The sequence below is a fragment of the Chionomys nivalis genome, chromosome X (genome assembly GCF_950005125.1).
Source record: "Chionomys nivalis chromosome X, mChiNiv1.1, whole genome shotgun sequence".
Lineage (NCBI taxonomy): Eukaryota > Metazoa > Chordata > Mammalia > Rodentia > Cricetidae > Chionomys > Chionomys nivalis.
Genome location: NC_080112.1, coordinates 95,880,902 through 95,903,480, shown reverse-complemented (window position 1 = coordinate 95,903,480; position 22,579 = coordinate 95,880,902). Strand labels below are relative to the sequence as shown.

Below are 22,579 nucleotides of genomic sequence, written 5' to 3'. Positions count from 1 at the left end.
TAAATCAATTAATGTATGATATATCATATTAGCAGTGAGTGGTGCATTATTTTACCTATTTAAATTTGGTTACAGATTAAAGTTATAACGAGGCAGACCAATATGAGTCTTCTGATAAGAAGGAATCCTTGCACATATGGTTTGGTACTTTTTGTTGTTGCTGCTGCTAAATTCTCAAAGTGTAATTACTGAATCGCATGCTGAAACACTGAGAAATTGCCAGTTTTACAGGGAGGTTGCAGCTTGGAACCATCTCAACAGCAATCTCCTGCTGCTCTGCACTCTGGTTCCCACTGGGGGTCCTGTTTTTCCCCATATGAGCTCTCCCAGGGTAGATGTAGTAGCAGCCAGGTCCCTGAGGACTAAAGATAATGGTCACTAAACATAATGCCGTGGTTTGAATATAGTATCCTTTGAAAAACCTCATCTTTGAAGGCTTGATCCCCAACTGGGGCCTCCAATCACTGAGAATTGACCAGCTTATGAAGGCACTAACTTCGCCAGTTGATGAATTCATCAATAAATTTATAATTTGCAAATATTAAGTGGAGGCAGTAGTAATGGGTCAAGTCGAAGGATTGAAATAAACAAGAGCATATTTTTAAATAGTGAATTTCATCTTGCAACCTCTCATTGTCCTCTCTCTTCCTGCTTCCTGTTACCATAAAGTGAGCATCTTTGTTTTTCCATTTCCCTCAGCTGTGATGCTCTGCCTTGCTGCAGGCCAGAAACAACAGAGCCAACTGATTATAGACCAAAATTTCTGAAATTGCAACTCAATAAATCCTCCCACCTTTAAGATGTCAATATTTGTCACAGCAAGAAAACAAAAGCTAACTAGCAGTTTCTTTTCTTTTTTAAAATTTGCTTCTTGATCAATAAAATAACTTGCTCTGTGAATAATCCACTAATTTTTTCACTTTATAAACTGAATAGGGACTGGCAAGATGGCCTAGTTAGTAAAGAAATTTGCTGCCTAGTCTGATGACCTGAGTTAGACTCCTGTAACCCACATGGTGGAAAAAGAGAACCAAACCCCTCAAGTTGTCCTTTGACCACTATGTGAATATCCTAACACACACATATGCATATACACAGAATAAAATAATTTAAATGTTTTGAAATTCAAAAGCCCCAAACCTGAAGTGTTTGCCTTTTTCTTGCTGAATTGTATACTTTGTATTTCTATACATATTTTTAAATTGTTTGAAATTCATCTGTTACTTGGAAGTAGTTTCTCTTAGATACTAATTTTTGTAATTCAGTATGCATATTTGGAGGTATGTCAACCAGGACTGATTATTCCCTGTACAGGGACCAAGTTTTAGTGCCACAGAGCTCAGTGAGGAAAGAAAAGCTGAGTATATATAGATATACACATATATGTGCATTACTGTTCATTAAAATATATTTCCTGCAAATAAACAATAAGCATAATCATGAGCCATATAAAACATTTCAGTGAACAAATGGCCACATGTTTAATACTGGTTCCATGTGATCATGGCAGCTGAAAAAAAATCCTATTAGTGCTAGTATGACTATTATAATGCTATATAGTACAATGCTTTATTCACATGTTACTGGTGATGCTAATGAAATAAACTTTCTGCATTGTAGCTATATTCATTTGTAGCATATATAATTATGTGCAATGACTAGAGCCTGATAGTTATAAAATTTATAGTTATTAGTTGATGAATTTATTGCTCTATACTTTTAACTATTATGCAATGCTCATTATATGAACCAAAAATTTTTTAAGCATAAAACAGTACATTATGCTATGGTATTCTTTGCCTCATACATCTTCGTGCTTACCTCTACTCTTGATTCTGATATTTTCTCTTGTGCTTGATTTAATCTGTTGTTTCAGTTGAACCCTATAATACTTTCAGATATATGCCAACACAGATGTATGAATGCACATGTCTTATAAGCCTAGACCTACAGTAGGCTAGACTACCCAGGTTTATATGTGTACACTCTGATATGCACACAATTATGAAACCTGTTAATGATGCATGTCTCAGTACATGTTCTCAGTGTTAGCCATAATTTTAAATGTTCTGCCTTCTTTTGAAGCATAATTAATAAACACGAAGAATGTCTGCCATTTCAACAAAAATTACAAGCAAAATAAAACAACTAAAACCAAGAAACTTGTGGTTTATGGGTATAGTAATGTGGGGGGGGGTATTTACAGAATTTAATTACTAGTATAATAAATTAAAATTTTTCCTTTAGCACAACAATGTTTAAAGTGAAGCTCAGAAATCTAGAAAATATTTAAATGATTCATAGAAGACCAGAAGAAAAGAGTATTAGTATTTCCCTATATTCATTATTTTACTACTTACTTCAAAATTCATGGATTTATGCAGTAGGAGGCCTTTTGTTTGTTCCCAGCTGCTCAGCCCTGAAATAATCACACAGAAACTGCATTTTTTGCAATACTGTTTAGCCAATAGCTTAAGCGTATTTCTGGAAAACTCATATCTCAAATTAACCCATCTCCATTAATCTGTGTTTTGCCACAAAGTTGTGGGTATAGTTCTGGCATCTGTCTCTGGTGGGGCTACATGGCTTCTTTCTGACTACCTTCTTTCTCCCAGCACTTTAATTTTTCTTGTCTAGCTCTGCTCTACCCTATTACAGGCCCAAAACAGTTTCTTTATTAACTAATGGCATTCACAGCATACAGAGGGGAATCCCACATCAGATTTATAATTTACCTTCCTCAAATTTCATTAATATATATAGATACAGTATAAGCAATACTACATATTTAGGGGTTTTGAAGGAGTTCATAGTTTAAAATTTTTTGAAACTTCTGCTTTGTAGAATCTGAAATTGCAGAAGCCCTTACATTACAGGTGTCATCTGAGGACACAGAAAAAAGAAAAACGATAGAGTAAATGGTGACTCAGCCATTTCAGGCTCCTCTCAGTAGTGTCTACTTTCCTTCTCCACAAGCAGTAGTCAGGATCTATATTTGTCACCATGGGTTTAGTCTTCATCTCCATCTTCATATAAAAGCATATTGTGTTGAAGGTAAATGTGGGAACCCAAAAATTTGAGCCTATTCCTTGTCTGAAGATCAGAGAGTTTGAGTTTATTGTTGTTCTTTCAAAGTGTTGACTACAGATGTGGCTACAAAACAAGATATCCTAACCTAGGGTGTGATTACTAGGTTACTCAGTATTTTAGATGACCCATAGAGGTGGATCCTCTCCACCCTGACCAAAGGTCAGAAAGTTCAAGTATGCTTTATCTATTTCTTTTGAAAGAGGAGGTTTGACTTAGGGTGTGGCTGCCTTTAAGATAATTGGTCTAGGGTGTGTTCACTGTCCTCAAACATCAAATGCTTTGCTCAGGAATTAATGGCTTGATGTCTCAAGTATTAGAACAAATAACTGTTATGTTTATGTTTTGTGTAATGGTCTGTCCTGTTCCTTTAAAAGACAAGTCCCACCCACTCTCTCCCCCATCCACTGCCGAGGCAGGCAGATCTTCCTTTTGCTTCTGGCCTGAGCTCTTTTCCTTTCTAGCTCTCTCCCAAAGAGGTAGCTGTTGCCATGGCTCCTCTCCTACCCCCTGTTTCTCTCTACTCTTCCCCCTTCTCCCCTTACCGTTCATATCCCACTAAATAAATACCCACTTCCTCTGCATGGCATGCCTATCCATCTTGGTCTCTCACCTGCCGCATGGCTACTTGCCTTGGAGCCAGCGGCCTTCATGGCCTCCCATGGTCTCGGGACCTGCTTGCCCATTGCCTACTACCACTCAGGGACCTACAGCACGGTACCATGGACTGCTGCCCACTGCTGCCACTTGGGGACCTGCAGCATTTCTGCCATTGCACCCCTCGGGGACCTGCAGAATTTTATTTTTACCATTACATTGGTGCTTGTGACTTGGCCAGGATCTCTCTATGTTCCCTCCCACCTGTGGGTGGGCTGACTGAGGAAATGTGGAACCCTGGGCTTGGGAACCAGGTTTCTTTACAACAACTCTGTATTCTATCTGCCTGAACACTGATCTCTATGCACACCAGCAGGGTCAGTTTTCCTGCACTAGCACTGTACACGCTGTGTGGTACACTTGACTGGAGACCTGGGGTCCTCAGATTTTTCTTTCTCCTTTCTTTTTCTTTTCTTTTCTTTTGAACCACTCATCAGTGGTCCCCACCATGAGAGACCACTCAGAGTGGCCTCCAGCCTCTCTTGCTTCTGATTTGCCTGGACCAGAGTTAGTCAGGCTTCAACACCCTGCCTGTAGAGAGAGGGTGCTCTTCTATAGGCGCTGTGGTGTTTTCCACGGATTTTCACATTTTGAGCTATGGTATAAACCCTCAAATTATATTCCACAGGTGTCCTGCTGGCTCTGCTTTTCCTAAACTGTCTCTGCCACCGCTACTGCTGCCAACAAGATTAGTCAGATCCACAAGGTGGCTGTTTTCAATTCCAGTCTTTTGCTCCCCACTGCAGCTTGTGGCATGGCGGCTCAGCAACAGGGCAGATCACACCTCTATGTCTCTCTTCCATACACCATGTGACCTCTGCCATTTTGACTGAGGTCAGGTGACCTTAACACCATCTTAACTGAGGTAAGATGATGTCATTGCCATCATAACTGAGAAGCAGGTCAGGTGACCAAGTTCTGCCATCTTTACTGAGGTATTCCCTGCCTGGTTCCCTGTTGTTAACTCTGTTATGTAGGTAACCTTACCACCATTTTGACTGAGGTCAGGTGACCTTACCACCATCTTAACTGAGGTCAGATGACTTCACCGCCATCATAACTGAGAAGCAGGTCAGGTGACCAAGTCCCGCCATCTTTACTAAGGTATACCCTACCTGGTCCTCTGGTTTACTTATGTTTTTGTCTCTAAATTCCTCTTGCTGACTCTGTTACATGTGTGTTTTGTGTAGTGGCATGGCTTTGGTAGGGCTCAACAAAGCATTCACTTTGCCCAGTTCCTGTTTACTGTGTGTATGTGTGTGTATGCATACATGTAACTTAAATACACCTATGTTTGCTGTTAAATGTTATAATTGTCTGCCCATTCTATCTCATTCCAGACTAACACAACAATAAGCCTCATTGGTATATACTTTTAAGTCTCTTAATCCAACCCTGCTTTAAAATATATTAAGCTGTTTTCTAGTATTGTCAATTCTGCCATTAACCTTCTATTGCAAGCAGTTTTTGATTCTTTCTGTCTTTTTACAAGTGTAAATCTTACATGCCAAGTTGACAGCCAGTACGGTCAAGCTCAAACCCAGCTCTCCAGGCAGATTCTATACTGTAGTTACACCTGATAAACGGCCTTCAACTGCTCAGAGATCTGGGGAATATGGCATTAAAATATTTAATTATTTAAAAACTTTTCATAACAAAAAGAGACAGGTTGGCTCCTAGCAGCAGCACTCTATTTCCTCCAAAGACAGAAGACAAATGGGCACAGAACAATGTCCATCTACAATTCACTTCAACTGCCAAGCGCTGATCACTGGGAAAAACTACTTTTCATCTAAACTGAAGATCTCCAGATAGTGGGCAGAATCGCTGGAATTGATAGCCTAGCTGCTCAGGATCTTCTGTAGCCTGACAGGCCCTGCACTAAACAGCAAAAGACAAATATGACCTTCAGCAACCATGGAGAACCCTGAGGAGTACCTCTAGGTGCCAACCAAGTAAGTTCTTTGTTGTTTTTTAATCAATAACTCAAGTAGAATTTTATCCTTCTCAAAGATCTCTGATTCAATTTGATAGCCGAGAAGTTTTGACAGTTTAAAATGACAACCTCACCAAACAAATTTCAGCAAAATACAAATAAAAGTTATTAAAGTGTGTACCTGTAAGTTATATAGGTGTGAGGACAAATACAAGTTAATCAAATTTCTTTCTCATGTTGTCTTCCATAGTCTTAAAGATACTATTCATTATGCAAGAACATCTGTCATAGTCATTCTGATATAAATATTCTACTGTTTATCTTGTGAGTTCCAGGGAGTAAATTGAAGGATTCACCTTAAACAGGTCAGATACACCCCTCTCTCAATTCCCTGGTCCTAATTTTTTTTCCTAAACTTAACTTGTCCTCTGTTCTGGCAATACCTTAAACAGGTATAAGAGACACCAGACATTTCCATACCACAAACACCGGACAGGAGCAAAGAGACCAGCTACGCTATGATGTGACCATATACCCCCCAAGACAACTCCCACAAATAAGCAGAAAGCCATCTTGAAAATTGGCTACCCCAGTTCCTTTAACCTGTTATGCCTAACCTCCCGCCATTTTATTATAAAAAGAGATGGGAATATAATGGTCTGTCCTGTCCATTTAAGAGATAAGTCCTGCCCACCCCCTCCCCCATCCACCGCCAAGGCAGGCAGATCTTCCTTCTGCTTCTGGCCTAAGCTCTCTTCCTTTCCCTCTCTCCCCCAAAGAGGTAGCTGTTGCCATGGCTTCTCTCTCTCTCTCTCTCTCTCTCTCTCTCTCTCTCTCTCTCTCTCTCTCTCTCTCTTTCTGTGTGTGTATTTCTTTCTGCTCTTCCCACTTCTCCTCTTCTCCCCTTCCCTTCCATAACCCACTAAATAAATAAATATACAATCTCACTCTGCATGGCATGCCTATCTGTCTATTTGTCACCCACCGTGGCTGTGGCTACTCATGGGACTGGCTGCTTCACCTGGGTCTCTCATCTGCCACACAACTCCCTGCCTGAAATCTACTGCCCCATCTGCCATTACACTTTGTATCATGTTAAAGCAGTCCTTTGCCTTCTCCTCCCTCTTTTGTATTGGGGTATAAAAGTATATGAAAATTAAACACAGGCAGATTTCAGCATTCAGTATCCGCTGCATTGTCTTCCTATTACCATCCTATGTCTCTGTGTTTCTTTCCTATCTCCATTCCCTTTACCTAACATTTCTAATTCTCATGCCCCTACCCTGGAAGTACAAACCTGCTGTGGCTAGGACTGTGGCAGAAGTCACCCCAAAAAGGTGTTTTATGACATATGGCACAACAATGTGGGTCTTAGGACTCATGACAGATAATGAGCAGACATTTGGCCAGTGGTACAAGGGGACACATTTTGCACACTGCATAAATGAGGCACTGCAGATGTAAGAGTAGAAGGTGGGAGCTCAAATAAATATAGAAAATTAATGTGAAATGGTGGTAATAAAATATCAGGAGAAAGGCTGTAAATATTTATAAATAGGGAGCAAGGAAACAGTATTTAACTCTCTGTACAGTTGTTTGATTGTATTTTGATAGCCAAAGGAGCTGGGATGGAGCAGAAACAAATATAGAGACTTTTAGAGTTTGTAAATATTATGTTCTCTCCCCCATGCTGGAATCGTAGCCACCAGTGCCTCTGGACAGCTCTGAGACTGGGAGAGGCCAAAGTGTTATCCGACCTTTGCTCTGGCAAGCTCCAGATGCTATAGCCTCAGAGGGGCAGCCTCAGAAGCTGCTGAGTGGGTGGAGGAATAAAGGGAGCCCAGGGCATATGGCCCAGCAATGGCTTGGGTTGCCACTGAGCCACCTATGTGCCTGTGCTATAGCTAGTTGAGTCTTGACACTTGCTGTGCCATGGAGCCAAAAAGCAGCAAAAGACAGGACAGTCTAAAGGCCTGTGCCTCCCAAGCCAGTGCCCAGAGCGGTCAGCAGGAAATGGCTGGAGGTATCATGCCCTCAAGCTTATGGACACAGCGATTTCAAAGTCACTGCAATGGAGGACACCTTGGAGCCTGTCAGCTGCCTATAAGGCAGGTCTCTAATGGGATGGCTAAACATAAAAAGCATGACCTGAGTCCAGACACAGCAGGCAGTGAGGGATCAGCCTCCTGGTCCCAAGTCCCAGGTCGGACAACCAAGGGGCAGAGAGCATAGCCTGCACCCCACCCTGCTTCCAGCTTCAGCTAAGCAGGTTCCTGGCCTGACAGCCAAGCTGCAAAAAAGTAGCCTCGGGGAACTGTAGCTTCCCTCCCAGTCAAGTGTCTCTTTTTATTATTATTTATTTTTACTTAAAAATTTCCACCTCCTCTCCTCCTCCCATTTCCCTCCCCCTCCCCCCATCCCCTCCCCATCCCTCTCCAGTTGCTGTGCACCTCAAACCAGGTATCTGCAAAAGCCTGTCAGACAGGCAGACTTGCAGCTTGGATTAGAAAGGTAATTTACAAACTTCAAATAAAATATCCCGTGGCTATGATCCTATTTATTGCTGCTTACAGGGGATCATGAGCCCCTCGATGAGATTATTAAGGGGTATAATAATCCTATTTCCCCAAGCAACTCACAGAAGCTGCTAAACAAAATGCTGGCTCTAAAAAAGCATGCAGCTAACATGCCCATACAACACAACTTCAAAAAAAATAAATAAGGGGGATTATACCCCCAGTCACCACATACTGTCTTAAATCATGCCCTTGTTACTCTAAACTTCTCGAATGTGGACACTCGTGAGCAATCTGCTGTGGAGAGATTCTGGCACGAGAGCACCAAGGTGACCTTTGCTAAAGCAAGGTAGAAAGACCCTTGCCCTGTATTAATATGGGGTCAAGGTTATGTCTGTGCTTTTTCACAGGATGACAGTGAAGCACAATGGCTTCCAGAATGTCTTTGCTCGATGTGAACAGAAGAAAGATGCCAGCTCTGATGATGTCACAGCCACTGATGACCCCAGAGAAAATGCAGAAGGAGGTTCCTGAACTTGTGTTCCTGACCTATGCCATCATGCTGCAGTCTGAGAAGGGAATGAAGATTGCGATGATGAATGGCGAGTCCTCGTTTCTTGGTGGACCTACTGCACAAACTGCCAGACCTCCGTGTGTCCTGTTTGCTTTGGAGCTGACCCAAGGACACTGACTGAATGTTTGACACTTTATCAACACTATATCTTGAGACACAGAACTCACTTGGTCAGTATTGTATTCAATCTGCTGTTGTAGTAAAGGACTTGAGAAGTGAAACTTCAATTTTCCACTCTGGGGAAAAAAGACTCATTATAAAGAGTGACTCAAACTCCTCTTCAGAAGTGAGGAGAGATAGCCTAAAGGATTTTGCTGCTACTCAAAGACTGGGACAATTCAGACTTTTCTCTGAAACTTAGAAGCAGTAACGTAGATGGACATGAGAAGACTCATAGCTCAGCTATCACAGAAAACTTTTCTTGTCTTTTGATTAGAACAGATTTAAGAGAATTGTGATTTGACAATTTTTTGTCAAAATTGCATGTTTGTTATTAATCTCTAGGCTAGAATTATGATATTGACCCATTAATGTTTGTAACTGCTTTAGTTCATTATGAAGAAGCTACTGATTAGAAAATAGTTAGACCTTGTCTGAGAGAATTTTGACATTGCCAATGAGTCCTTAGATTTGATATGTTTGAAAGGACAAATTTGGAATTTGATTGTAAATGAAAACTGGTAGAGATATGTTATCATTTATAAAGACATGGGGGGTCAGAGGCCTGTCCCACAAGGGGTCGCAGTGGTCCCATAAGGCCTCAGTGGGGCAGCCATGGGTCACCCAAGGTCTCTGAGATTCCCCATGGTGGGTGGGAGACTATGGTGGGTGAGAGACAGATAGACCTTGCGGGGAGAGTTTGGGTATAGAGTTTATTTAGTGGGTTATGGAGGGGAAGAAGGGGGAGAAGAGGGGGGGGGAAAGGAGGGGAGAGAGAGGCAGTAATTACCTCTTCAGAAAATGACAGAAAGAGAGAGAGCAGGCTGGAGAGGAGGCAGGAGATCTGCTTTCCTTGGCAGAAGGAGGGGGTTGGGAGTGGATGGGGCTTGTATCTTCAAGGGACAGGGTACCCAGGTGACAGAGCAGGCCAGCAGATTACAAGATATCCTAGACTAATTTAAAAAGGCAGTTGCACCTCTAACCATCCACTCCTTTATTAGGAGATACTGCAACCATAGGAGCAGGTATTTCACAAAGCATTATCTGCTTGCATATGATTATCAAAGTTGACTCAAAGGTGCGCAGCACCTAGAGATGCTTTCTCCCTTCTCCTTTTCTTTACAGAGACTGGTAGTCAGAGACAGATAAGATCCTCAACCTCCTCAGGTAATCTAAAACAGTACATTCATGACAGAATATATGTACCGAGGATGGATAAGTCTGGAAAATGGGAAAACAACCCCTAAGGCAGGCATGGTCATCTGTCCTTAGCAGAAGCACCAGCTTTATAAAATAAAATTAAAAGGGAGGAATGTGTGGGAATCCAAAAATGTGAGCCTATTCCACCTTGTCTGAAGGGCAGAGAATTTGAGCTTATCTTTGCTCTTTCAATGAAATTATAGTGCAAGTGACACACACATTTTGTCTGTAAATATTCACTTTAAATGTTTCTATTCCAAGAATAAGATGGCATAGTTCAGTTGTCATAGAAACCAGAAGTTTATCATGTTGATAGATAGTTGGTGTGAGTTTTCTATAGCAACTGGATAGCGCAAACTCATTCTCAGAGGCTATATTTTAATCATTGCCTCAGAAACTTCAAACAGAACCCAATTCAATAATTAAATGAAAATGTATTAGAGAAAGCACCCACAATTTGCCACAATATAAACATTAGAGGAAAATATTTTGTGGTTAAATAAATCAATTCAGAAAGATGAATTGACAATTTTGACTTTCATTTATAGTCCCAGTGGCATGCTTTACAAAGAATCCTTTGCCTATATTGGGTCTAAAAGAGATCTCAGATGCTAATACATCCTAATTGTATTCTTACTTCAACATGGCATCTAATGACACAAATTCTTAAGAATAAAAATGTTGTGTGGTATTTTGATTGTGTTCTGACAAAAATGGCTTGAATTTTCACTGGTTCTCATCATAGCTTAGTGAATGACACTGTCTTTCTATATCATGCATCATACAAAATGATTAACTGAGTGATTTCTGCATGCCAGGAACTGTGTTAAACCTTGCAGAAATATAATATAATTTAAAATCAGTAATTATTCAATTAGTCGGTTGTCATTACATACATATTAGACCCAACGTTAGAATCCCTGTTTCATAGTTTCTATACTCATTCTATTAAGTCTTAGTATCTGCCTCCTAATAATTCCTATATATTTGTAAAATGCAAATGACATAAATGGAAATGCACAGGCATCCCAGGTCAGCCTGGATTTCACGGTGAGCTCCAGGCTCTTGGGATACACTTGGGCTGCTATAAGACTATCAATAAAATGAAAAGGAAAAAAAAAGAAGCCTTAAACACAAAGCAGATCTTATCTCTTCATGAAACTTTGGCCAGAACCACTTAGATGAGCCCATCTAATCACCAAATGGAGGGATTACAACTTCGTGATGTCGATAAAAATTGAGGAGGACCAAATACTGTTGTATTTGTAACAAAATCTCAGCCCAATTGGAATAATATAGTTTATAGCTACAGAATAGAATCACAAACATTAAATCCAAGCCTTAGCTTGGTCACTTATTGCCTGATGAGTGACTTAAATTGTAAACTTTGGTCTAATATGTAAGTAATGATAACTGACTAATTGAAAAATTATTGGTTTTAATTTATATTATTTATAATATATTATGATAATATATTATATCATAAATATCTTGTATTATATTATATAATGTGATGATAAGAAGAAAACTACTGTTAGATTAAAAGGAAATTCTCTGTCATAGGAGACAAAATAGCCACCTATAGTGCCTGTTAAAACCAAATAGACCCAAATCTATGAACAGCTAGATTCAGTAGCTGAAATAATTCTAAGTATAATAGGCCACTCAATCTGGTCTGTGAAAAAACAAAACAAAAGCAAAACAGAGAGGTTCTTTTATAGCTTTAAGAGAAAATTGTTGTTTCTATATAAAGCACTCAGGAATCATTGGAAATAATCTGGCTGTTCTAAAAAAGAAAATCATTGCAAAAACGGGAAACTGAGATGAAGGAAATAATTGGTCCCCATTCTAATTTCCAGGTTCCTTCTTCATAGTAACCCTGTCAGTCATTTCAGGGCCTTTAGACCTTCTTCTGCTACTAATTACTGTTGATTCTTGCATCAATGGTTCCTTAACTAAATGATAATTCCTGTCTGGGCACCATTAAGCTGATGGTTATTAGATCCCAATATAAACAGATATCCGTCACAAAGTCAAAGATTTGACTCAGGACACAACTCAAGGGTGGAATGTGAGAGCCAAAGTCACATTTTAATTTATAATTACTATGCCTAAGAGATCCATGAAGCAAAAATGTCTCTGATCTGAAAGTCTTTTGCTCAAGAACACACAGTTCCTGACATGCTGTAGGCTATCGTTTATGGGACACACCACGTGTTTTCACTCCCCTAAACAAGATTGCTTTTCCCATGTGCACTGAACGTGCTTGCTCACATGTGGGCAAGAGGCTCACAAGCAGGAAATACAATACGGCAGGATATACAGTTCTCCCTGACTGTTGGATGTAGGAGGTGCATCAGGATGTATGCTTCCTCTTGAATGGACCAGATGAGAAATTCAATGAATTATGGGTTTTCCTTCTTAAGATGCTGTAAACTGTGATTCAGGGCCATTTCTTTGGAACCTGAGTATGGACCTGGCCTGAGCCCACCCACCTGGCCAGTATTTAATCAGAGTTTGCTTCAAATTTGGCTTTAAACTGTGATAGTGGTCTTATTCTCAATTGGTGGGATTAGGAGGTATTCTGCTGATCAGAGGGTCATGAATGCCACAAATATCATACCACACGAAAGACTTCAGACAAGACATTTATGGGGAGAACACAAAAGGCCACCTATGAGCAAGTATATGAGAGAGAGAGAGAGAGAGAGAGAGAGAGAACAGGCCATGATAGCTTGGAGCTTTTATGGGGGTGGGGGTATGCACATTGGAAAAATAAATGACACTAGTGATGGGGAAATGTGTCACATTGGCCTTTAGTGATGGTGACGATTGAAGGTGGGGGATGGGGAAGTACCTGGGCCTGGAATGTGGGTGGTTCTAAGAAAGATCGTGGAGATTTTTCTAGTTGGGCTGAAAGCATTTTGCATTTTGACATAGTGAAAGCTCATGGAGGCCAGGGGAGAATGTGGTGGTTTTACTGAAAATGGCCACCATAAGCCTATATGTCTCAAGGCTTGGTCCCCAGTTATTGGAATTCTTTGGGAAAGATTAGAAGGTGTGGATTTGTTGGAGGAGAGAGGTGTCTAAAGCCCATGCCAGCCATCCAGGTTCAGTCTCTCTGTCTCTGTCTCCCTCTGTCTCTCTCTTCCCGCTGTCTGCAGAAAAGGATATAAAACTCTTAGCTACTGTTGCAGTACCATGCCTGTCTGCATCCCATCATGATGATAATGGATTAACCACCTGAAACTGTAAGGTAAGCAACACGCAGGTAAATGTTTCTTTTTATAATAGTTGCCTTGGTCATGGTGGCTCTTCACAGCATTATAACAGTGACTAAGACAGGGGACATTCTTATCCAAATGACCACAACACCTCTGCAACAAATTATGAGGGTCTACCTGTATGAGTTTATTTCTGGATCTTCTATTCAATCACACGGATTTTGCATCTGTTTGGGAGCCAGTACAATGTTGTTTTGGTAACTATGATATTATCATATAATTTAAGATCAGGCATTGTAGTACCTCAAACATACCCTTTTGATTAGGATTGCTTTGACTATTCGGCGTATTTGTGTAGCAATGTAAATTTTAGTATTATTATTGTCTTCTAGTTCTATAAAGAATTTTATGAGAATTGTGATTTCATTGAATCTGTTAATTTTCTGTTGCTATGATAAAGCTACATACCCAAAGCAATTAATAAAAGAAAGGGTTTATTTGGACTTATATTTCCAGTGAGCTAGAATACATAATGTTAGGAACAGAATGGCAGCAGGTGGCTTGCAAGACATAAGGAGCAGGTAGCTGAACACTCAGATTCTGTTGGGTGCTATATCATTCCAACACAACAAATACTTTATCTTGGAAGATCTGTGTGATGGGCTTCTAGGCATCAGATGATTGATTATATGACTTGTCTGCACGTTGTTTTCTTCATTTGTTTGTTTGTTTTTGAAACATGGTTTCTCTGTGTAGTCCCAGCTGTCCTGGAACTTACTCTATAGGCTGTCTTCAAACTCAGAGATTTACCTGCTTCTGCCTCCCAAGTACTGGGATTAAAAGGCGTCCACGACAATCACCCAGCTGCTGTCTGCATGCTTTTTAGCTTCTTCCAAAATGCTCTATATAGAGGTGGCCTTGAGATCAGAGGCCTGAGCCTTCACCTTTGCCAGCCTGTCTGTGTTTGTTGGTAGGCCTCCATCCCTACCACCATGAGGCCCATGCACCAACCACACCTGTAGTTCCCTGTATGTTGGCATTCCCTGCATGCATGGATGCCTGCCATTGACTGCCTGCTTAGCAGCCTTTGTCTTTCAGTGACTAAAGTATATCTTATTTGTCTATGGCTCCTTTCACCTCTTTAACCTCTCAATGTCCCATAGCCCTCCTGCTTTCCTGGCATTGGGTCTTGGAGCTCACAACATGCCTGAGGATAGCAACAGGTGGCTCAGAAACACTGCTCTGAGTTTCAAATTGTTCTAGTCTACCCTTTCCCTGGCTGGCATTTGAAAAAATTGCTTACTTTCTTTATCTCTCTCCTCCTGTTGAAATTAAGTTCAGAAATGTGAGATACTCATCACTGCTGTGAAAATCCCTCAAGCAATTCTTTTGCCTTGTGGAATTTCTCCTAAGATGCTCTAAAAGATGCAAATTAGGAAAAATTAGCCTTAAAATTTTGTTTATAAGTTTCAGAGAAGCAATTTGCTGCAATGAATGGCATCAGGTTTTGTTGTTGATGATGATGTTTTCTGTTTATTTTAAAATCACTCTTCAAGTTATGCTAGTGCTCAGTTAGCTTCCTACAATCTTATACAGTCCAGACTCACCTGCCTGTGGAGTAGTGTGACCCACAATGGGGACAGTATGCTCACCTCAGCTAACATAATCTACAAAACTGCCCACACATGAAGAGTTGCCCAGAGACTCAACTCCCACATAATTCTAAGTTCTATAAAATTGAGAACCACTACAGTTCCTTTCTCTCACATCATGCCACTTCTACTTCCATTGTGAGTGTGTGTGTGTGTGTGTGCGTGCAACACCACACCCCCCACAGGTGCATACATGATTGTGGGTAAGAGTGTATGTATACACATCTTTTATTCTCTGTATGAGAGAACGCATGCAAGGCCTTGGCTATCCTGTAAAGGACTGCATTCCCCATCCTCATCCAGGTATCATCAGTGGGCTCTATGACTCTTCCTTCTGCAGTATTACTTTGTGGTGTCTTACATTTCTACTGGTGCCACCCTACATCACACACTCATCATTCCTTGCAGTGCTCCTATGCTTTTACCAAAGGCCACTAAGTCCTAATATATCATTAAAGGGACCTACAATGTTGACTTTCTGTAATGTATGCCTTCTCTATCTCCGAAAAGGGCCAGCACCTTCCCCTTCTCACTGTTTAAATATCCAAATATGAACTCCATTTCTTCAGCTTTGTAAAAGTTTCCTTTTTTTACATTCCTCCTTACCTCCCACCCTCTAGGTTCACAAGTCTCTCTGAAGGACTTGGTCAGGAATCAATGCTTTGTTATGTTTGGTCCCTACTGAACAATCCAACTCACACTTTCTTTTTAAAATGAAATATTTTTTCTGAAAATATTCATTGAATACTTGATAGATATCAAGCTCTTGTTTTTTTTTTTTTTTCCACCTATGAAGACAGGGAAATGCTCATGTTGCTTGTAAAATTTGGAGGACACCTAAGTCCTAATCAGCATAGAAAGATGATGTGGAAAGTCCTTTGGTATATGTGTTGCTCTCATTGGTTAATGAATAAAGAAGCTGCTTTGACTTGTGATAGGGCAGACTAGAGCTATGAAGAAAAACTAAACTGAATGCTGGGAGAAAGAAGGCAGAGTTGAGAGAAGCCCTGTGGCTGCAAGAGGAAAAAGACATGAGCCGCCAGCTAACCTTGCTGGTAGGTCACAAGCCTCATGGTGAAATATAAGATAAAAGAAATATAAAATAAAAATAGGAAAATAATAATAGAAATAATAAAAATAATAGAAATATAAAAATAGACGATGTAAGAGCTAACTAGAAATACACTTAAGCTATTGGCCAAACCCTTTTGCAAATTATACAGTTTCTGTGTGTTTATTGAGGGACCTGACAGGGCAGGACCCTCTGACATCAGTAAAATGATTGGTGCACATAATGGACTACTGTTTGGGTGTGGGAAGGAATGAGGGCGCAAGTGATCCCACCTACAGGACCTGTCCGACTCAGACATGAGCTGCCATGCATGGCAGAAGGCAGAGTTGTGGCTAAGGAGTCCCGGGGACCAGGAAAGCTGTAGCTCTGGATTTGCTCCAGATACCTGGGGTTCTGAGCTGAATCTCCGGCACGAAAAGGGAAAAAAACCCTCAGGTTTCACAGTGGTCCCTGGGGTACTGGTGGCACAGGGAGGGGGACAGCAGAGGCGGGAGAGGGACAAACAGTTCGTACTTAATGGGTAGGCTTGGTGACAGCACCTTAGAAGCCAAGACTGTGAAGGACTTTTCTCCATAGCACCACAGACGTCTTTGACTTTCCTAGAAGGCACCCGAGGTGTCAAGGTGGCAACAGCGCCCCTAGCGAGGGCTGGCTGAGAGTCATCCGGCACGTGCGTGACACGTCATCAGTGGGAGCGGAAGTGTGACAGGGTGGGCTGCGACGACCCACCAACCGACCGACCGACCGTGAGGGGCCGCTAGGACACAGGCGGCCATTGGGATCAGGGTGGAGGCCCAGAGCCCAGCAGGCCAGCAGGGAGCAGCCAGGTAGAGCCGAGCCAGCCCCTGAGGGCACACCTCGAGGCCACCATGCCCCGGACCAGGCAGAGCAGCCGCCAAGGGTCGTCTGGTCAAGGGTCGTCTCGTCAGGGGTCGTCTCGTCAGGGCTCCACTCGTCAGGGGTCGTCTCGTCAGGGCTCCGCTCGACAGGGCTCCGCTCGACAGGGGTCGACTCGCCGCCGGGCACGCTCCTCCAGAGCCGGGCTGACACTGTCTGTGAGTCTGGTGGAACACCTTCTTCGGGAGGCCTGCCATACCGCGCGACTGAGCGAAACAGCGCCCATCTTGCTGACCGCCATCCTGGAGTTCATGGTCCGCAGAGTGCTGGAGCTGGCAACCAACGAGGCCCAACGCCGAGGTGCCGAGATGTTCATCACCCCGGAGCTGCTGGACGCCACTGTCTACAACAACACGCTCCTCAGCGAACTGTTCCAGTTCACCACCATCTCTCATGTGGCTCTGCCGGAACCTCGCCGTCGGCGTAGCAGTCGTCGACGTCAGTGATGGCTCCTACCTGCTCCTGGCTTGCTGGCTGGCTCTGGGTTTCTGATGGACTTTCCGCCCCGTTTATCCATCGAGCGTCAGTTCATCCTGCCCAACATTTCCCACGGCCAGCCCTGCTTGGCTGACAAGCCTCGCCCCTCTGTTGTGTTCTCATTAAAGCTTTTGTTAGAGCATCGCATACTTTTGCTTCCCTGAATTTTCCTTTGGGCCTGAGATGGGGTGGAGGTGGGTGTGAGGGTGGCAGTGGGGGCAGAAGGTGAGGTGGGCCTAGCTGAAGGAACGCAGGGGTCGGGAGTGATGGCTGGGGTTGACGGGGACCCACAGCCTGGTTCCCCTAGTTTTTCTTTGGGCAGGAGGCAGGAGTGGAAGGTGGGGGAGGAGGGTAAACTGGGCCTAGTCGCAGGACACAGTGGTGTTTGGGGTGCAGGTGTGGAAGGCAGGCAGGGATGGGGGGGAGCCGCTGCTCCGGGGAGACAAGGAGAACCCGGGTATGGAGGGGTACACAAATTGGCCCTGAACCAGTGTGGACCAGCCTGAATAACTGCATCAGAAAGATGGCCTTCTCATAGGAAACCACAGGGCAGCGGAGCCCACGTCCAAAGGGGGTCTTTCGATTCAGGATGCAGCTGTGGACAAGAACACTGGCACGTGGCAACTAGGTTCATGGGGGAATATTATTTATTATTAATTTTTGGGTGGTCAGCAAGATCTACCAGGAGGTTCGCCTGGCGATGGATGTGAATATGTAACCTAGCCCGCCAGTGCCTGTACGGCCCCAACATCTGTGGCTTTGCCTGCCCTGGGTCAAGGGTTTGTACATGAGGCTATATCCCTGATTCTAAGCTCAACCACACATACTGTTATTTGCACACGGGTCAGACACTCGGCTTGCCCTGCCTCTGGATATGTGGCCATCCGGGCCATACCTACAGTATGTGTCGTTGGCAGCTGGTTTCATCCCACTTGATATCATTTGCATATAGGGCTGGTGGTCTGACGTAATCGGAAACATCATTCCTGTGAGTGTGACTGGAGTAGGGACCCTCTCTGTATGCTGAAGGCAAGAATGCCACCTCCCACTTCTGGCTTCAAACAGCTGCAGCTGCATATTCCTTGGTAGTGCTTGTCCACTCCTCCCAAATACAGCGGACACAGTAACTTAGAGTGGCTCAGGCCTGTCCCCTTCAGTCTAAGCACTGACACCACCCCTTCCAACTGTCCAGTTCCCTGCAAACTCACCATACTGTCTTCTTCTCCCCTGCCAAAATGGAAACTTACAACAACGTAGGATCATCCGACTAGAGAAGACAGAGAAGAGCACAAATGGATGATGTATGCGGAGCTCTCGTGAAGGCAACTAAATACATCACTATTTGAAACCTCTTCCGGGTTATAAAGTGAATGAAATCCTTCCGTGTGTAAGAAAATGGGTCCCACTGTAGGCACTGAGAGAGAGAAATAAAAGCCAGGCATAGAAACACAAATACTACATCTTACCTTCCATATGCGGAGAAAAAGGAAAAACTGGAAGGACTGGAAATTAGAAGAGACGACTATCGGGAATGGTGATATTGGAAGATGGCAAATTTAGAAAAAAGTAAAAGGTGGAAGCCCGAGGGTGGGGTATACATGTGGCATGCAGATATTTGCATAGGTGGTAGGAACCCCCTGAAGAGCACTCATTTGTAAAAACTACCGATTTCAAATGTATACGTCAGTTTAAAAATATTCAAAATAATAGAATAGTTAAAACAGACACAGGAAACAGGAGTATGAGGAAATACGACAATCATTGTTTTGAGACGGGTTTTCTTTTTAATCGTAAGCTTGCAAAGAATATGAATAAAGGACATTATTACAGATAAATTATGAGACAACTCAAATGGATTAAAAAAAGGTTTTTTAAAAAAAACAAACAGCACGGGGCGAAAAGGATAACTTTAATTTTCAGAGTTAGATGCATTATGTGTACATGTCCACAGCCAAGCTGGATAATAGAATAATAGAATAATAATAAGATCACTATGAAATTATTCCCGGTAACACCCATTTAAAACATTGAAACTGCAAATGTTTATGCAGATAATCATTCATAAAATGTTTTTCACCAAAATTAATGGCAGCTATCTTTCAGTTAGTGTTGAATACAAATCGAAAATGAGTCTGGATGTCTTTGGGAAATGTCACAGTCCCACTGCAAGCTCAAATCCAGCACCTTAAGATCTAGCTCTGCCATGGGAATCGTGTTAACAGTTTAGTGCATCTGAACCTGAGTTGTGCTCAGGAAGTCTGAGTGAGCAGGTTGGGCTGGTTTTCCTATAAAGGCCCATTTGCAATGGAGTTGCCTCTGTGATCTCATGAATAAATGAAGGAATGCACAAAAAAATGGATCCCAGTTATTTCTTTCTTCCTAAAATAAGTAAGGTAACATTTGACAGAAAAGCAAAGAAGCCGATCGTAAAATCAAATGCCATTTCCTTCCAAAACATAACTGCCACTGCTGGGGGGGAATATATCTCCCCTGCTGTCAGGGCCTGGAGGATCCCCGCCTAACTGTTGCTACTCACAGAACTGTTGGGGCTTCACTTTATGGTTAACAGAGTCACAGTCTTATTTCTTACAAAGAGAAAGGAACTACAACCAATATCCTCTTAGGCCTCCTGTGCTTCCTCAGCGTGAGCTTCAGATGGTTTCTTCAATGTGTCCAAGGACCAGGCACTGAAGGTGCATTTCAGCAAGGGACACATCCTGCTCTACTGTGGGAAAATGGAGAACTAGGAATTAGAATGGAGAATCTCTGCCCTTAGAAAAAATCCTGAGGCACACAGCATTACAGACACACGACTCACAGTTTCCATGATAACTCTTTCCTATGCCTTGGAGATTTCTTTCTGCACTTCATTTTTTTTTTCTTTACCACCAGAAAAGCTTTGCGATGTTCACTCAAGAACAAAAACCAAAAAAGCCAAAAACCAAAAACTGTACTTGAACCTGAAGCCCTGGCTTGGTTTGACACTTCACCTCATTTAAATTTAAAAGAACAAACTTTGCATATCCAAAGGATGCTTATTATGAATTCAGATTAAGTACAGTGGCTACTTCACACACATCTAATCAACCACTCTGCAAAAAGGTCCAGTGACACATTTTAAGGCTACCAATATCGTTGTGGGACGAGAACAGCTAAAGCACTTATCTTGGAAATTGATTGGAGGATCAGTTAAAGGTCACATGGAGCAGACATGGAAAACAAGGCACAGGCCTACATTGGAGAACACTAAGATTTCCCAGAGTAAGGAACATTTGCCATGTCCACGGAATGAGATCTTTACAGAGGAAGACACAATGTACAGTCCTATGCCCTTTCGATCTAAGAGAACCTCAAGCAAGGACAGAAATTCCTCTGTTCTCTTCAAGAACACTGCAGTGGTGGACGCAGAGGAGAAAGAACTGTGCCACTCTCTGTCTAGAAATTGCAAAACACCTGTCCACTCTCTGCCCTATCCCCAGGGCCCAGGGCAGCTTAGAAACAGATGACCTGCACACTAGCTAAAAACAGATATGGAGGAGGAGCTTGCTGGGCTTGTGGCTGAAAAGGACACAAACAGTGACTTCAAGCAGTAAAAGCATAAGGGAAGACATACACAGGGAACTTTTGGGGCTTAGGGCACAAGCAAAACATAGACAGGGATTGGGAGTCACTTCAGGGGAAGCTGGTGCACTGGGAGAAAGGAAGACAGACAGCAAGCAGCGAGGGAGGATTTCAAGCGTGTGTGTGTGTGTGTGTGTGTGTGTGTGTGTGTACATGTCACAGCATGAGCATGGAGCATCAGGAGGCAACTCACAGGTGGTGATTCTCTCCTTTCACCATGTGTGGACCCCTGGGATTAACCTCAGAGTTGTCATGTTTGAGAGCAAAAGCCTTTACCCACGTGCAGGCTCTTGCTTTGCTTTATTGGCACAGGGTCTCTCATTGGGCTCACTGACTAGGCTAGACTGCCTGGCCAGAAACTCAGAAGGATCTCCCTGTCTCTGGCTCCCCAGCACTGGTATTACAACCATATGCTATGACACCTGTCATGTTACATAGGTTCTGGAGTTGTTAATCAGGTCCTCGTGCTTGCAAGCCAATGCCTTTGCTAACTGGTCAATCATTATAGCACTGAAATCTTCATTCTTTTTTAATTCAATTTACTGTTTAAAAAAGAAAACAAACTGTCTTTTTTTTTTTCATTTTACGTACCAATCCGAGTTCCCACTCCCTCTCCTCCTTCCTTCCACTCCTCCGACCTCCCAACCTGCCCCCCAACCACTTCTCAGAGTGGGTAAGACACATTACTTTGGGGAAGGTTCAAGGCCCTCCCTACTATATCTAGGCTGAGCAAGTAATCCTTCCAAAGAGAATAGGTTCCCCAAATGCCAGTTCAAGGAGTAGAGACAAATCCTGTTGCCATAGCCAGTTGCCCTGCAATCTGCGCAAACCATACAACTGTCACCCACATTCAGGGGGAATAGTTTGTACCTATGCTGTTTCCTTCTTTGTCTTGTTGTCATTTGTGAGCTCCCATTAGCTCAGGTAAACTGTTTCAGTCGATGTCCCCATCATGGTCTTGACGTCTTTGCTCGTACTCTCACTCCTTCCACTCTCAACTGGATCTTGGGAGCTCAGACCAGTGCTCTGCTGTGGGTCTCTGCCTCAGCTTCCATCAGTTGCTGGATGAAGGTTCTGTAGTGATATTTAAGATATTCGTCAGTCTGACTACAGGGCAAGGATCATCCAAATCTTCATTCTTAAATTTGTGTCTCAAATAGATCTATAATTTTGAGAGTCAAATAAAACTGCATTGGATATAGATGCTTGCTGTCTGCTGTAGAAAATCCTACAGCCTGTAGCCTTTAAGTTACCTGCCCACTTGAGCTTGGCTTCTTATAGTATTTATGCTGATGTAAGCATGTGTCCGGCCTCTATTCTGGTTGTGGGATTCGGCTGCTGTTCTTTGTTCCAGCAGAGGATTCTGATTTGTGAGTCTATACCCCTATATAAATAGCCATCTATTATTCTCAATTCTGAGTTAGTGTGGTATGTCTTTTAAGCATCCTTCTTCATCTGGGGCCCATGTGGATTTGGACTCCACACCTACTGCCTGGACAGCTTAAAG

The 22,579-nt window shown here is 42.7% G+C and overlaps 1 protein-coding gene across 1 annotated transcript; it reads left to right on the top strand.

Annotated features, from left to right (window-relative positions):
- The first annotated feature begins 16,946 nt into the window (after positions 1-16,946).
- LOC130868526 (histone H2A-Bbd type 2/3-like) lies at positions 16,947-17,420 on the top strand. Its single transcript, XM_057760713.1, has 2 exons — positions 16,947-16,990; positions 17,087-17,420. The coding sequence occupies exons 1-2, from the start codon at positions 16,947-16,949 to the stop codon at positions 17,418-17,420; spliced, it is 378 nt and encodes a 125-aa protein (XP_057616696.1).
- The last annotated feature ends 5,159 nt before the right edge of the window (positions 17,421-22,579 follow it).